General features: G+C 47.4%; 1 protein-coding gene across 1 annotated transcript in view; it reads right to left on the minus strand.

Annotated features, from left to right (window-relative positions):
• Positions 1-16,047, minus strand: part of AKIRIN2 (akirin 2) — a 209,091-nt gene that overhangs the window by 13,837 nt on the left and 179,207 nt on the right. The window contains exon 4 of the mRNA XM_069606391.1: positions 5,742-5,813. Coding sequence (XP_069462492.1) covers positions 5,742-5,813 — 72 coding nt within the window. The remainder of the gene's footprint in view (positions 1-5,741; positions 5,814-16,047) is intronic.

Genomic DNA, 16,047 nt, shown 5'->3' on the forward strand with positions numbered 1-16,047 from the left:
CATGTGATCTGAAGTAGCTTCTCTGGCCGTCATGGCTAGCGCGTTGCCCGCTCCAAGAGAGATGCTGAGAAAGACTTCTACCCATGGCTTCCAAATTACGACCTTCCTTGTCTGGTCTGGCGGTGCCGACAGTGGCGATGACGGGTTGGCCAACTTCTTTCTGGCCGCTACAGTGATAACAGTCTGGCTTAGTATATAAGACAAAGTAGTGCTAGTATGGTGCCTTGCATTTCTTTTCAGGTCTCAAAACCAGCGCAGGTGTGGATAATGGCGTGGCCAGTATCTTCGACCCAGACTCCCATATGGTGTCGAGAAGAGGAATGGTGGTAACCGTTCTTCCTTGCTTGTCCCTGTGCTCAGAAAGCACCGACTTCTTCTCTTCCGATGTAACTTGTAATTTGAACAAGTCCGCAGCTTTTCCGATAATAGTATGAAACAATACTAAATCGTCCAGTGGTGAAGAATCACCTGGAGAGTTTCTTTCTGGGCTTCTCAACAATATAATCATCCCATTTGCTATGCGAATCAGGCTCCTATGTGAGCTCACCTTCCTCAGGGTCTGAGAAATCCCTTAACTGGTCATCTTGCCAATCAGAAACTGACAGACAATGGCACCATAGTTGGATCTCTAACCGGAGATCGAGGTCTATGTGACGATGCTGGAGACGGGACCCTTGTCGGTGAAGCACTGAGTGTTCTGCTCCTGGATCTACGTGGAGGCTCAGGTGATCATGCTCTTTTCTGTGGTCTACTCCTGGAAGGGGAGTGTCTTGGTGTACTTCGAGGTGAAATGTCCCTCTGGGGGTTCGGCTCCTTCGGCACAGATGACCTATTCTCTTGACATCTGTTGAATTCCTCAACCCTTTGCATGGATTCCATGAGCACAGGGAAATGAGGCTCGGCAACAAACCCAGTAGATGGTTGCCTGGGAGGACTGTTTTCCTTGGGGGAGAGAAAAGGTTGCTCACCAAGAAATGTGCGTCTGAGAACTCCTCTTAAAGAATGTCGGGGAGTTCGGTCATCTCTTTTAAAGGAGAATTGTTCTCCAACTGGCTCAGGAGCTTCTGAAACCGGAGGCGTTGCTCCCAAAAGCTTGGGGAGACTGCTCACATTGGACGGTTTATACGTGACGTCCGCGAGGGGTGTTTTAGTTTGCAGTGTCGACGGTGCTTTCGTCAACGGTGGCTTTGAAGATGGTTGAAGACCCTTATCCGTCGAGAGATTCGCGGACGAGTGAGGAGCTTCCTTCATCGACTACTGTTTCGTAGAAGTTGACCTTGACAAGGATTTGGTCATGGACCTTGAGGCTTGGAGTGTCGATGAGTGTTTCGTTGACGGCTTGGTGGTCCTCTAACTTTACTGCAGCTCGTAGACTGCTTCTCCATGGACAACTGACCCCCCCGCCCCCACCGTTTCTTGAAAACTCCTTACCTTTGGAGGAGGTTTTTTCTTCAGGATGTCGTGTCTTGTGGCCTCCAGAGCCCAAGGCAGGCAGGCAGTAGAGGCACATGGAATGCCCCATCGTCCAAGTAGATGTTACGCAGGCTGCATCCTGGCCAAATCCTGAAGAGGCGTTGAGTCTTCCTTCTCTGCCATCTCCATGCATGGTAGGCCTTGCAGAAGCTTCTGAATCCTCCAAGAAGAAACTCATCGAAAAGTCGCCCTTGAGGGGCGCTGAAGAATCCAAAAACGGGTCCCCGTTAATCAGAAGATGGATCGATGGAGCTTGAGGCTTGATTGACCGGAAAAATAAAGCAGAACTCTTAAAGGAGAAGAAGAAATACAATTTAAAAAAACGCAGTAAAATCTCATGAGTTATAGCACGAGGACTCCCAACACTTGAACTTGCGGTAGAAATCTGAAGATGGCTGTCAGCGGAGGGGCTTAGGCAGAGGGCAGTCATTGGCTGGTGGCAGTATGACCAAGAGACCAGCGATTGGTTGTTAGGAGAAAGACAGTTTAGAAGTGAAACAAACAGATTTTTTCTTTACCGAGGATTCCCAGCCTGACAGGGAATATACATGAGCTCCTGCTGCTCTTCACCACGACTGTAAATTTGTACACTTAGGCTGTCAACTGTTCTGTGTAGTTACATTTCATTAGATAACCTGCATTTTGTATTTAGTATTACTTATATTGTATATTGTTATAACCAATTCCTCATCGGCGTTCATTGTTTTGACGCTTCCAGCACTGTAACCACACCTGGACCCCACTCTTCTGTATGTAACTAAGCTTCGCAATCCTCTTGTTGCCTCTGTGCCTTGCTACCCCTGGGTTATGTGAGCACTATAAATAAAATACAAATGTGAATCCATGCCAGACCCCATGCTGGAGAATATAACATTTGTTTTTGCAAAGTCAAAAAGGGGGCATTACTGTCAATATCCATATCCTAAGTTTACAGGTACCCATGATATCTCACGGCTTAACATCCTCAGATGGTTTCTTTTTCCGGCAGGTTGCTTATAAGGGTTGTGTGTGCAATATTTTTTTTAAATTACTTATTTGCATGCATTATATTTTGTATACCGTCTCATTGCTCTCATGCAGCAAGGCAGGACGGGCGCATGCGACCAAGCAGATACAGGCTTCAGAAAGACCATTACTAGTAAATAATGTTGGTCTTCAGGAGTTTGGAATATGCTCAGATTCACATGCTTTGCATAGATTAGCAGGCAGTAGCTGAAGCATGTGGTGGGCAACTAGGGACAGTCGAAAAAGTGATTTAGTATTTGCTTGTCCCACCTAGGATCTGCTTTCGCTGGAGTATCACAGTAATGTTGTGTTAAAGTGTGCAATGAATTCCCAAGTTGCAGCTTTGCACATTTCTTCCAGTGGCACATGGGCAATAAAAGCAAGGGTGGATCCCATGCTGTGTGTGGTGTGCCCTAGGTTTGAAACGTAGTGTTTTATTTGCGAGTGGATAGCAGAATTGAACACATTTGAGAAACCAGCAAGATGGTGGCCTTGGTTACCCGGTCACCCTCCCTACCAGTGACAAAAAGACAGAATTGGCTGGTTTTTACACAATTCCCTTTTCTTGTGTAAATCGACCATGACTGCTTCACGCATCTACTGTGTGCAGAGCGCGTTCCCCTCCATTTTGAGGTTTACAAACAAACGTTGGGCTTTCAATGAGCTGGCAAATACGAATGATTCACTTTGGTGAGAAGTGTGGGTGTATGCGAAGAACTACCTTACGTTTGTGTACAGAGACAAAAGACTCAGACCATGCTTTCAACTCACCAGCTCTCCTTATGGATGCAACGGCTGAAATAAATGAGACCTTGTGGTGCCTCAATGTGGCTTTGTGCATAGCCTTGAACAGTGGTCCATTAGTCTTTGCAACACCATGATTAAATCCAACATATTTGATGGATGTGCTATTGGAGGATGTATTCTTTTGACTCCTTCCATGAACGCTTTAACCACTGGTCGAACATCGCTTTTGTTGAGATGTAGTACAAGCTGCTGGATGTACCTGGAGTGGTGTACTAGACCAGAGTCTAGAAGGTAAGTTACGAGACATGTGGGTACGCATTCAATGGGATTAACATTGTTTGCACCAGATTACAAACCATTTCTACTTGTTGTAATAACAATGCCTGGTCTTTGGCATTTGTTCTTCCATTATTTCCATACACATTGGAGGTAATTGCAGGTGACCTAATTCTAGGGCTTAAGGCGCTATGCTGCTAAGTTAATTGTCTGTGGGCAGGGATTGGTTTTTGCCTTGTGTAGGCAGATTGTGAACTGGGTGAAGTTTGACTTTGGGCTGACCTACCATCCTCTGAAGGGGAGGGTACCAAATCTACCAGGCCCACGTTGGTACCATTAGTATTCTTGTTGCACTCGTCAAGAGACTCTGAATCACTTTTCCGAGCAAGGGAGGTTTTCTTTTGGCCAATACTACAGAGCATTTAGAACCTCCATCGTCCCACTAGCCCGATACTTGGGACCATTGTCTATTTAACCATGGTTTAATTTCTCATATTTAGTCATGCATTTGGTAATATGTAGATGCAAGACACCGTCATACCTAGCACTTTCATGACCTTTCTTACCATTACCTGGAAAGGCTTTTACCCTTTTTATGGATGGTGAGGCAATTGCTTATTCTGAGTCTAGGACTGATCCCAGGAATGTTTTTTCTGGGGTAGAACAAAACTTATTTATATTTAGTTTACTGTGAAGCCTAGATTGAAGAGCAGGTTCACATTTCTTGGCGCGTTCTTTAGGCATTCCGCCTGTGACTCACCTGTTACAAGCCAGTCAACCGGATAAGGACAGACCGAGGTTTGCACAGCTGAGGCGAGAATCCACCACTGCAAGCACCGTTTTGTATACAGGAGGCATTGTGCTATTCTAAAAAGTTAGTACCGTGAACCGGTAGTGTTTGCTTCCCACCTTGAAGCGTAGGAATTTTCTGTCAGTGGGAACATTGAAATAAGAATATGTATCTTTCATTAGTGTGGTCATAAATATGCTCTTCTTTAGAACTGGAATGACCTCCTGCAATGTTGTCATTGTGAACTTTTGGGGATTAAGCATTTGCTTGCTGGCCACAGCTCTAAATGGCCTCTGTTTTGTCGTTCTTCGGTAACAAGATATAAAAAGGGAATTGCTCCAGTTTACTTGGTTTGGGTTGACTGTTGCAATGGCTCCTTTTTGTAGAAGTGCCTCGATTTCCTATAGTAAAAACGTCTTTCTGATCTCGCTGTAATTTTCTGTTGCATGGTGGTAGGTTGAGAGCGTTCCTACAAAATCTATACAGTACCCCCTTTGAGACCATGTTCTAAACCCACTGATCTAATTTATTCCCTGCCATGTGTGGGAGAATGATGTAATGCGAACAGCTACTGGGGTAACATGGGTGGGGGACCTGGATGCTGGAACCATTGTTTTTGTGGCTTAGAATGCCCCTCTGTAGGTTTGTCCTTTCACCCTACCCTTTCTCCAATTGTTTTAAACTAGAGGGGATGGAGTAGGACTGTGGTTGCTGATACCCATCATACCAGCTGCTACCCTGTGACTGATGGAGCTGGGTTGCTGGCTATGTGTTGGAATGAAAGGAGCAGCGGTTAGTGCATGCTCCTGTAAGCTGGAAAGACCTCCGACATCTGGCCTAGTGTCCGCCTTTAGGACCTTTGTGATAGCCCACACTGTACACAGGACCATTTTATTGACTGTGCCCACCAGCTGTTGAGAACCGTTGGCTGAAACCAATGGCATATGAATGAAGGCAGCTTCAGAAGCAAGAGAAAAAAAATACAAGTAGGCCCTCAAGGGGTAACTAAAAAGGTATGTTGGGTTGTGGGATTAGGCATCAAGCAGAAAAGCCTATAAATCCACCCCTCCCCCGGAAAGCCTGCTAAACAGCCTAATCAAAAGCTTAGGAGTCACCCCCCCCCACCCTATGTCTTTCTGGCATTATTATTAGGGTATTTATGGAGTGCAGAACTAGCTTCAGGGAATTAAGTACTTTACAATAATAGGGGGAAGAACACTGAGGGAATCAGAAAAACAAGAAGCTAATGGGGGAAAGGTGAGCAATTTTGCGGCTAAAGAATTACAAGCAACTGATGAGAAAACTGTGGGAACAGATGACACTGAGATAGGGTGGGGAGCAGTACCTCAGGCAAGACAGCAGAACGTCAGTATTTAGGTACACAATATTGTGCAGTGCCCTTTTTCACAGTTTGATGCAATGTGTCCAACAAAACAGTAATTATACTCACAACTTGCAGGCTGCTCTCCATATCGTCGCATAATCTGGTCATGTGTGAACTTCACAAATGCGTCGTATTGTTCTATGAACAAAAAAATATAAGGTGGCATACCCATTTCAGATAGTGATCATGCTCAATCTAGGGAAATTAGAAAGCATGGAGCAACAGCAGTCATTCTGAAAACCCAAACAATTGCAACTCTTGTCCCCACTAAAAACTATCAAAATGATGGGAGTTGGGAGTAGGAATGAGAGGGGTGGCAGAAAACTGGAACTTATTTTATTCTAAGAGTGATAAGGAAGACCTTCTACATTGTAAGTAAACAAATTACCCAAACATTTATCTAGCTATAAATTCAAAAACAGATTTGCATCGGGATCCAAGCACTTTGTGGACTTATAAGAATAGTACCCATCTTGATGAAGATGCTCAATTTCACAAGTTACAAATACAACATACATTGCCAATCAATTCAGCAATCTATTTCACACCCACCTCAAGATGAACCGTTTTCATGGTTCCAAAAGGATTTTGCTTTTCCAAGTGCAACCAGTTCTTTAACTGTAACCTGCGATTCCCAATTGTTGAAATGTGTGCACAGATACAGTAATGAAATATTTCTTCGGTTACTTTCTCACATGCTGGTGCCTCCGACAGCACACATTTTAGTTTCACTTGGAATAATCTAACCATGTGCTTACTTTAGGATCTCCGATCAGGGGACTTTAATGGTGCGTTTCATTTAAACTGATAACCCCGGGATTTGTACTCATCCCTACGATGCCCATAACTAGTCCGTTTCCCACTCTGACCAGTTTTGTTTTACAGGAACAGCAGCTTTTGGAAAGGTTTGCAAGGACAAACACACTATTTTATCTTCACATGTGATGTCGTAGGGTATAAAATGGACACGCTTGGCAGGTATAAAGGTCAAGAGGAAAGTACAAGATGGAACAGGTTACTTACCTGTAACTGTTCTCCAGCATGGGTCTGGCATGGATTCACATGCATATTCCCCGTCAGGCTGGGAATCCTCAGTAAAGTTTCACTTTCGTTTATAAACTGTTTTTCTCCTATAAGCCAATCACTGAGCTCTGGGTCATACTACCCCCCCAACCAACGACTGCCCTCTGCTCAAGCCCCTCCTCTGGCAGCCATCTTCAGATTTGGTGGCACGTAAAGTGGCAGTATGACCAAGAAGAGGGGCAGGAGGGAGGGTTCACATGAGAATCCATGCCAGAGCCATGCTAGAGAACAGTTACAGGTAAGTAACTTGTTCCTTCTCCAGAATGGGGTCTGGCATGGATTCACATGCTCATGAATAAAGAATACATAGCAGTACATAATTACACAACCACAGGAGGTGGCAAGGCTCAACAGAATCAATTACTCTTACCTCCTCACCTTCAAACGAACAGGTTGCGTAGCACTGCTTGGCTGAATCTGGACTCCTCCCTGGAATCCCTGTCGTTGCAGTAGAATTGTGAAGGTGTGCCTAGACCTCCACGTAGCAGCCCTGCAGATGTCCAGCAGGGGCACACCAGACAGGAAAGCCGTTGTAGCGATTGCTCTGGTAGAATGGGCTCTCGGATGGCCAGGCAGCGGTCGGTTTGCCAACCGGTGACAAGGAGTGATGCAGCCAGAGAGACACCTAGAGATGGAAGCCTTGGACAAGGCCTTCCCATGGTTCACAGGACCAAAGTTCACAAAAAGCAGAGTCTACCGGAAACTCTTCTTGCGGACCACAAAACTTCAGTGCTCGAGCCATATCCAGCAAGTGCACAGTCCTTTCAGCCAGCGACGAAGGCATCGGAAAAACACTGGCAACACCAAGGGTTTGTTGAGATGAAATCCGACAGAACCTTGGGCATGAAGGAGGGGGTACCACCACAGCACCCCACCTGCCCCCTTGTCTTGTGGAAAGTCAAATAAGGCTGCTTGCAGGGCAGGGCCTGGATCTCACCTACTCTCCTGGCAGAGGCGATGGCCACGAGGAAAGCAGTCTTCCAAGACAGTAACTTGAGCGGAGCTTGATGCATAGGCTCAAATGCCTCCCCACCCCCGAGCCTACTCAGCACCACGTTCAGTTCCCATGCCGGGGCAGGCGCCTTTGTCGGTGGGAACAGTCCTTTAACTCCTTGACTAGAACGTGTGACCGTCCCAGAGAACAAGTGTAGCAGGAGATAGCCGCCAGATGCACCTTGGAGGCATGCGCCAGCTCAGACTTGGCCAAAGACAAGTACGGCAGAACTTGGGGGACGGGGGGTCCGTGAACCTCAAATGGTTAATCTTCAGCTGCCAGCACCAAGTCGTGAAATGCTTCCATTTGTTTCCATAACAGTCGACGCCCTGGCCTTGGCAAGGACCTCCCTGCAGTGCAGGCAGCTCGTAACCACCGAACTCTAATGCTGCAGGAGCCAGGCCTTCAGGTTCAGCAATCCTGGGCCGTGGTGCCGGATTTCGCCTCCTTCCCTGGTGAGAAGATCTACACACTGGTAGCTTGCCGGGGGGGGGGGGGCACAACGATATGCTGAGAAGGTCCAGGTACCAGATTTGCCACAGCCATGCCGGACTGACAAGCCTGCACCGGCTCCGTCTGATTGGATGGATGACTCAGAGTAGTGGCAACGGTGGAACGTGTACAGGAACAGGCCTGCCCATGGGAAGGAGAATGCGTCCCCCAGGCTCCCCAGCTGGGGGAACCTGCTGGCGAAACTCTGGCCACATCTGGCACTTTGTGTTGATCATCATTGCAAACAGAGCGATCTGGGGACTGCCCCACTTGAGGAAGAGGTTGTCCACTTGATCCTGCCGAAGCTCCCCCTCATGGCAAGAGCCCAGCTACCTGCTAAGGGAGTCTGTGACTTACCCCTGCCAGGTGAAAAGGAATGAGAAACATACCCTGGGCGACGGCCCAGTGGCACAATTCATGCGCGCCTCTGGAGAGCGCTTGGGGTCTGGTGCCTCCCCCCCCCCCGCCCCCTGCTTCCGGATGCAAAACATTCTGGTGGTATTGTCCATGAAGATCCTCAGCACTTTGCCCTTGAGGGATGGAAGAAATTACTTGAGGGTCCAAAACACTGCCTGTAGTTGCAGGACGTTGATGTGTAGAGTCTTAGCCTTCAGCAGCCACAGGAATCTGGCGTGGAGATGTCTGGCGTGGGCTCCTCAACCCTCCATGGAAGGGTCCATCGTGACTTCTCCTGGTACAGAGGGTGGTTCTGGAACTGCAGGAACTTTCTTTGTTTTTCGCTCTGGAAGTCTGTGCCCCTGGCGATGTTGCCGTGCACCCCACCACCTTATCGCTCGACATGACTAGTCAAGCACAAGCCTGTCTGAAGATTCCGGACACCTGGATCCATCAGACGTTCAAGAACTCTGGAGTGGTTGCATCTGCAACCTGCAGAGCCATGTCAAGCAGCAACTTGATGGTCCTCCTTGTGGCGATCTTCAGTGCCAACAGCCGTTGCACCTTGCCTAGAATGGCTGCTATACTCTCCTCCGAGGGTGTCATCAGGCAGGATACCAGGTTGAGCATGGATACCAGGAATAGCATGTCCTGCGATGGAGTCAAGCAGGATTTTGCATAGTTCCCAGAGAACCCCAGATCCGTCAGCAGCCGTTCGGTCTTCTCTGTGCGATTGATGGCGATGTCCCTTGACTTGGCCTGGATGAGCTAATCGTCGAGGTATAGGTACACATGAATTCCCTGTAGCCGCAGATGGGCCGTCACCGGAGCTAGGCACTTCGTAAAGACTGGGTGCCAACTTCAGTCCGAAAGGGAGAGCCTTGAACTGATAGTGCTTGCCTTGCACGATTAAGCGCAGGAACTCGCTTTGTTTTTCGTGAATGGGTACGTGGAAGTATGCATCCTCTAGATCAATCGGCGACAATGTCTCCCTCCTCCAGTTACCCAAGCACATGCTGCAACGTAACCATCCTGAATTTCGGGGACTTGATGTACTTAAGTCATAGATTGAGAATGGGCCTCCAGCCCCTGGTCCTTTCTTATTAGAAAGTATCTTGAGTAAACTCCGGAGCCACTACGGAACCAGGTCTATCCGCCGCCCCCCAGGGCCCTCCTTTTTTTTTTTAAACATGGCCCAAATGTCCAGCAGCAACTGAGGGATGTGTTCCTGCCGGTCACCCGTGGTATTCGCGGGCACTTCACTGAAACTCCAAAGTGTGTGGGTGAGAGCGTCCAGCACCCATCGATTCGTGGAGAGGTTTTCCCACACGCTGACGAAATTCGCCAGCCAGCCTCCCACCAGGGTGCAGGGCCCAAAGCCTTGGCCGGTTCAGTCCTGCTTGGAGGCCAGCAATGCCACCCTGGGAACCTTGACAGCAACCTCAAGGCCCTGGAACGACCCCTGAAGGTTCCTGGGTCGTGGAACGGGAAGGCAGTAAGAGGATGATCCTCCCCCGAAACTCGAAGATCTGCCCAACTTCCCTGCTGAGGAATGAAAGGACGGACTGCTGTTGCAGCGTGCCCAGGGAACTGGCCGTCTGTCAGTATTGATGGCTGGAAGAGATTCATTGACAGCCTTACCGAAGAGATTGTCTCAGTCGAACGGCATGTCCAGGACTCTGGTCTGGACCTCTTGTCTAAAGTTGGTGGCCTTCAGCGAGCCAAGACAACAGAGGTAAACCCCGTTTCCATCTGGTGGAAGCCCGTGTCCACAATATCCAGGGCCACAGTGATGGCGTGGTCCGATGCCACCTTGCCTTCCTGAAGGATCGCCATCGCTTCGACAAGTTTGTCCTTGGAGAGGAAATCCAGAACCGGGGCCATCATGTACCGTAACTCCCGATCATAGCTGGCCAGGATGGCTAAAGCATTCGCCGCCTTGACCCTTGTCGCCGAGTAGATGACCTTTCTACCCACAGAGTCCAACTTCTTCCCCTCGCTGTCCAGGGGCGCAGACGACAGGTTAGACGACATCTTACGAGCAGCCGCCGAGTCCGGTGATGACTGACCCGACATTTGGGTTCAGACTGGCACCCAGCATTTCTTTTCTAGTTGGTCTTTTTGTCGGGGCCGAGGCGGGGTTCCTTCAGCAGCGCCAGACCCTTATCCCAGATGTCATCCAGGAGTGGCACTGATAGAAAGGTCTTCCTTTTTGCCTCCCGCCGCCGATACAGGAAGCCCTCCGTCTCCACCGGGTTGAGTTGGAAGAGTTCCGTTGCACAGGTGCTCATGGAGTGGAATGAGCCCACTTCGTCAGGTGGAGAAGCCCTTGGAGGCGGAGAGATGCTGCCGGTGTCTGCCGCTGCGTCCGTTCCCATATCCTTACGGGGCAGGGGAGGCAGACGGGAAGGCAGTGGTGGCTGGAGCAGAGGCGTAGGGAGCCTCCTTTTCTTCGGCGGTGGTGGCCCCGGTGTTAACGGGGGTTGTCGCCAGTGGTGCCATTGGCATCCTCTTCAGAATCAGACACCAGCGTGTGGAGGGTTGAGAGAATATCATGCAATAGATCTCTGGGAGTTGCCTGGGGAGTAGGGTCACTGGGCCCAGCGCCTATGTGGTCTCTGCCGACCTAATAGTCACAGTCGCCCCCTCGGTGGAGACTACCTCCTCGGGGTTACTCCCAAACTTCTTCTGGGATGGTGCGGACGGAAGCCTCGTCCTCCAAGTCGGAAGAAATATCCATGTCCTGGAGTTTTTCCATCCCCAGCCCCCTTTTTTAGGTCCTGAGGGGGGTCAGTCTCGGGCGAAGGGACGGCATCCTCTTATCCAGAGTCTTTTCCACAGGTTTGGCTGAAGCCTCCCGCCTGGGAAGAAGAGTTAACCTGGGCTGGGTCAGCCCCTTCATCCTTCAAAAGGGAGGCCACCACCAACTCGCTGAAGGACGATTTAGCCTGGATCACCTGGACCTTCACAGGCAGGTCGGACACCTTGTCCTGCTTGGTCTTCTCCGGTTTCTCCCACAGCTTCCCCTGGGTAGCTGACGAAAAACTGGAGCGATGGCTGGACAGAGGCCGATGGAGACAAACACGCCCTGGCCTACGCGGGACCAGCTTGCGCGGCAACTGACGGAAATTTACTTGTGGTGCTTGGCCTCGTCTTGGGCCCCCATGGATGGAGCACCCTTAAATGACTTGGAAGTACACACTGGCAGGCTCCTGATGAGGCATGCCCCTGTGGACCACATGGGGTAGAGGCCCTGGCTTTGAGCCACACCGACAGTCTGACGTGCCGATCCTTCATAGGGCGCTTGGTAAAGCGCCAACAGATCTCGCAACCTTCTTCCTTTTGTGTCGGGTGAATACAATAAAAAAGTGCCAACAGATCTCGCAACCTTCTTCCTTTTGTGTCGGGTGAATACAATAAAAAAGGCACTGGGAATGCTTGTCCATTAAAACATTCCACAAACCGCAGCTGGTGCCGAGCTTGAAGAGGGAAGCACAGTCTTTCTCCTCCGACATGATCTGGCGCAGTGTAGGCCTGATGGCCTTCTGGAAACTTCCAAGAAGAAACACTGATTCCGCCCTTGAGGGGGCGAAGAAAGTTGATGAAAAACAGATCCCTGTTGATTGGATGAAGAAACGATAGAGTACACAGGATTGAACAAAAATAGGGTTTTCCTAGCCAAAAAGCATGAAAAACGCAGAAAGCTCAAGGAGCGAAACATGAGGTAAATATCTGAAGATGGCTGCCAGAGGAGGGGCTTAGGGAGAGGGCAGTCGTTGGCTGGGGGCAGTATGACCCAGAGCTCAGTGATTGGTTTATAGGCGAAAGAGTTTATAAACTAAAGTGAAACTTTTTTCTTTTACCGAGGATTCCTAACTAGACGATGGGGAATATTCATGAGCATGTGAATCCATGCCAGACCCTCATGCTGGAGAAAAATCGAACATTCAAGTTAGAGGTAACCACGGAAAACGTACTAATTCACAATCCTAATAAGCTTTTTCATAACCACTACTGGTGCACAGTTCTCAGAAGCCAACCTTAGTGGACCTGCAAGTATTGTTCAGATAAAAGTCTAATCAAACTCACTTTGTAACAAGGCTTTGGTGCAAAGTACAATATACAAGTTTGCAAAGCACTAGAAGATACAGATATGACTATTACTTAACCAGTAACAGTCTGGATTGTATCCGCTTATAATAATTACATGCTACGGAGTGTCCACTACTTAGAGGATGGCTCAGAGTATAATAGTTATCCGAAAACAGGGTGTTGACAAGGGCGGTCAAGTATTAGGCACTCTTTAAGAATGTTTAATTACCCTCCCCCCCCAACCCCGCCTCTCCATATTAAGGCTGTGTCCAATCCTCAGGCCCAGATGGAAAACCTGTTCAAATTTGGTCTAAGTTTCACTGGCGAGACACAGTCTGTAATAGTAGTCTCCCACGACACGGTGCAAGATTTGTGTTGCTGGAGACTCTGCATAGCACGTTAAGCAGATTCACAAGGCCCAGAAATATAAATACATATAATACAAAAACATTAAAACCAAGAGTCAAGGTTAAAGTCAACAGTGGGAACTAATAAGTTACACACACTGTATACTACTACAAATTCAAACAAAAAACTCAGCAGTATAAACGCTCAATCCAACCTTAACGCTCACTTCAATTATAGTATTGATGTAAACTAGTACATTAAATGAATGCCAATATCAGTTATATGGTTGAATTTCATTGCACTGGTATACAGTGAGCGTTTGTACTTTTAGACAAACTGAGATTAACCTTAACCCGATTTTAAAATGTTGCATAATTTGTTTTTTTTCAGTGAGTATGATGTGTAGGAGTGTTTTCCATCAAAGTATGAGTGTATGTTCCAGGCGTATAAGGCATACAATTTACATTTCATATAACCAGACATTTTACAGCTTTACATGTGAAAAATAAAACCAAAGTTAGTGCTCACTTTGATGTCAGTTTATATGTATAGTAGTGTACTTGTACAAGTCATACATGGAGTGTGGAACATGTCCATTAATTTAGTGCATGTGCTCCAAGCCCTTCTATAGAAAGGTGACTAGGTGGCATAAATGTCATACATGCTTGTGTACAAGTGTACGGTGTAAGTGGTTTGCAAGTGGCTTATGAAGCGCAACAGGTCATACATGTACATTTTTTAAATCAGTTTCATGTGCATATACAAAATGTGATGTAAGTGCACCCGGCTTAAGGCACATTTGGTGTACAAGTGTCTGGCATGAGAGTTTTAAAGCAAAACAAATGTGATTGCTGGAAGGTTTAGAACTAATCTTAAACCTCTGACAATTGCTCTGGGCAGCCCAGCAGACGACATTCTTTGCCTGCCAAGCCATTACAGAACGAGAAAAGTATGCAAACCAGGCTTGGACCCACCCCCAAAGGGGCAGTGCAGCCCGAACTGCTAAATTACATCCCTTCTGCACAAAACCACAAGCATCCCCAGTGGGACCAAGTCTGATTTGCAAATAGTTTTTCCCCTTTCTGCAATGGTGTGGCAGGGGAAGAACGATGGTCTGGAGGGTTGCTCAGAGCAATTGCCAGAGGCTTAGAATTAATTCTAAACCTTACAGCCATCCCCTCTTTTATGCAAGTAAGTATGGCATATGAGTAGCCTAGGAGTGTCTAGAAAGTTATTAAATGCACAAGTTCTGTACACCTCCTACATGTATGAAGTATTACACTGAAGTCCTGGTGCAAGTTTGTTTAATACACATAGAAGGCCTATAAGTTGTACAGTTCATACATATATGCAATTTACATCTCCTGAAAAGTGGTTTAAGTCAGTCAAGACTTTCATAGGAGTTTAGACTTGCATCAGTGTAGATCTAAATCTCGCACACGTAGGACAGTTTGTATTTAAAATGTACATTCATTCTTCTCCATTATATGCATCCTATATAAAAACTCACATTAAACTTGGCCTCTGCAACGGTGGCCTTCTGGGCGTGGGCTTTACACAGATCAGTTTTATTCTCCAGTAATATGAAAGTCTTCATTTAAATTAGGAGTATGCCGTATCTACCTACTGCTCTAAAGTTCAGTGCAAACACACTGGTCATGTCCGTGATTAAGTTATACGTTGCTCCACCACACCAGATTTTAGTTATTTGTGGTGCGCATATCTCCTTCGACAAGAAAGCTGGGCAGGACTGCTTCTCGGCACATGTTAGGCAAGATTGTATGCAGTACCCTGTGGGAGACTGCATGAGCCCTGTCCTCTTGGCAATAGTTAACCCAACCTTTGGTATAAGCATGTACTACACAAGTTGGTAGAGTGACTGAACAGCCAGGCTGATCTCAAGGGGAGTCAATGTGAGCTGTAGGGTTGTAACAGATTCACAGTGACGGTATTCAAATAAACCCTAACACAAGGTTTCTTGATTAAACTATTTATTAATTTAACAGTCAGTTGAATAAGCCTTCTTTAGAAGGGAGCAATAATATGTAACAAAAATATACTTCAAAATACACGAAGTTCAGTAGATAAGTTTGCGATGGCACACAGACACTTCCTAAACACTGAGGTGACTTAAATAGTTAGGACACTGGACATTGATACATTTAGAGCAATACGGAGTTTGGTGTCAAAAGGAAAAGATGAGGGTATAACACAATGGTTAACAAATATTCTTAAGCAGGCAAGTACTTTTGAATCCCCAATGCAAAGTAATTGAACCCTTTCCCAGCTACACAAGTTCTAGAATGTGTGACTTTAATTGAGGAATAGTTAAAGCACAAGGTCAAAGTAGAGTCTTTCAAGGAGCCATGACAGCCAGTCAATTGAGCAAAGTGTAGGGGAACTGAAGCACTTCTTGAAGGTCCGTAAAAAGTCTTGCAATGTTTTCGAAATCTTTGTAGAAAATGAAATTACTGAAGGGACACAAGCTGGAAGGCTTGTGGGGGGCAAAGCTGCAAGCAACTCTGCAAAAGGCAACCAAGACGAGTCAACTGAGAGCTAACAAGGCTACACAACAAGAGTTAAGTAGCCCTTAGTTTACAGTACCTTAGGTCTGCAGAAATTCTGTTCCAGTTGTATGGCAGATCCTTTTGTTCCTGGGCCAGGTGACTCCTGCAATGGGCAAACTTCAGATCAGCTGCACATTGTGGTTTCAGCTTCTCACGTATAGCTCCACCGTGGTTCTCGGTTTAACTTAAGGGCTTTTCTCGCATCTGGGGTCCAGAACTCTGTTGAGGTGGCTCAGTCAGTCCTACTTCATGGGAGTCCGGAGGATCTTCCTGGAGCTCTGGTCCAACTTAAAAACGATGCACTCGATTCTGGTGTTCCTCTCCCTGGCAATCGGTTCCTGCAGCAACAGTGGAAGTACAGCCAGCACAGAGGATGTCCAGATGAGTGTCTCGGGGGGTC

This window comes from Ambystoma mexicanum, chromosome 4p, assembly GCF_040938575.1.
Source record: "Ambystoma mexicanum isolate Mex_15411 chromosome 4p, UKY_AmexF1_1, whole genome shotgun sequence".
NCBI lineage: Eukaryota > Metazoa > Chordata > Amphibia > Caudata > Ambystomatidae > Ambystoma > Ambystoma mexicanum.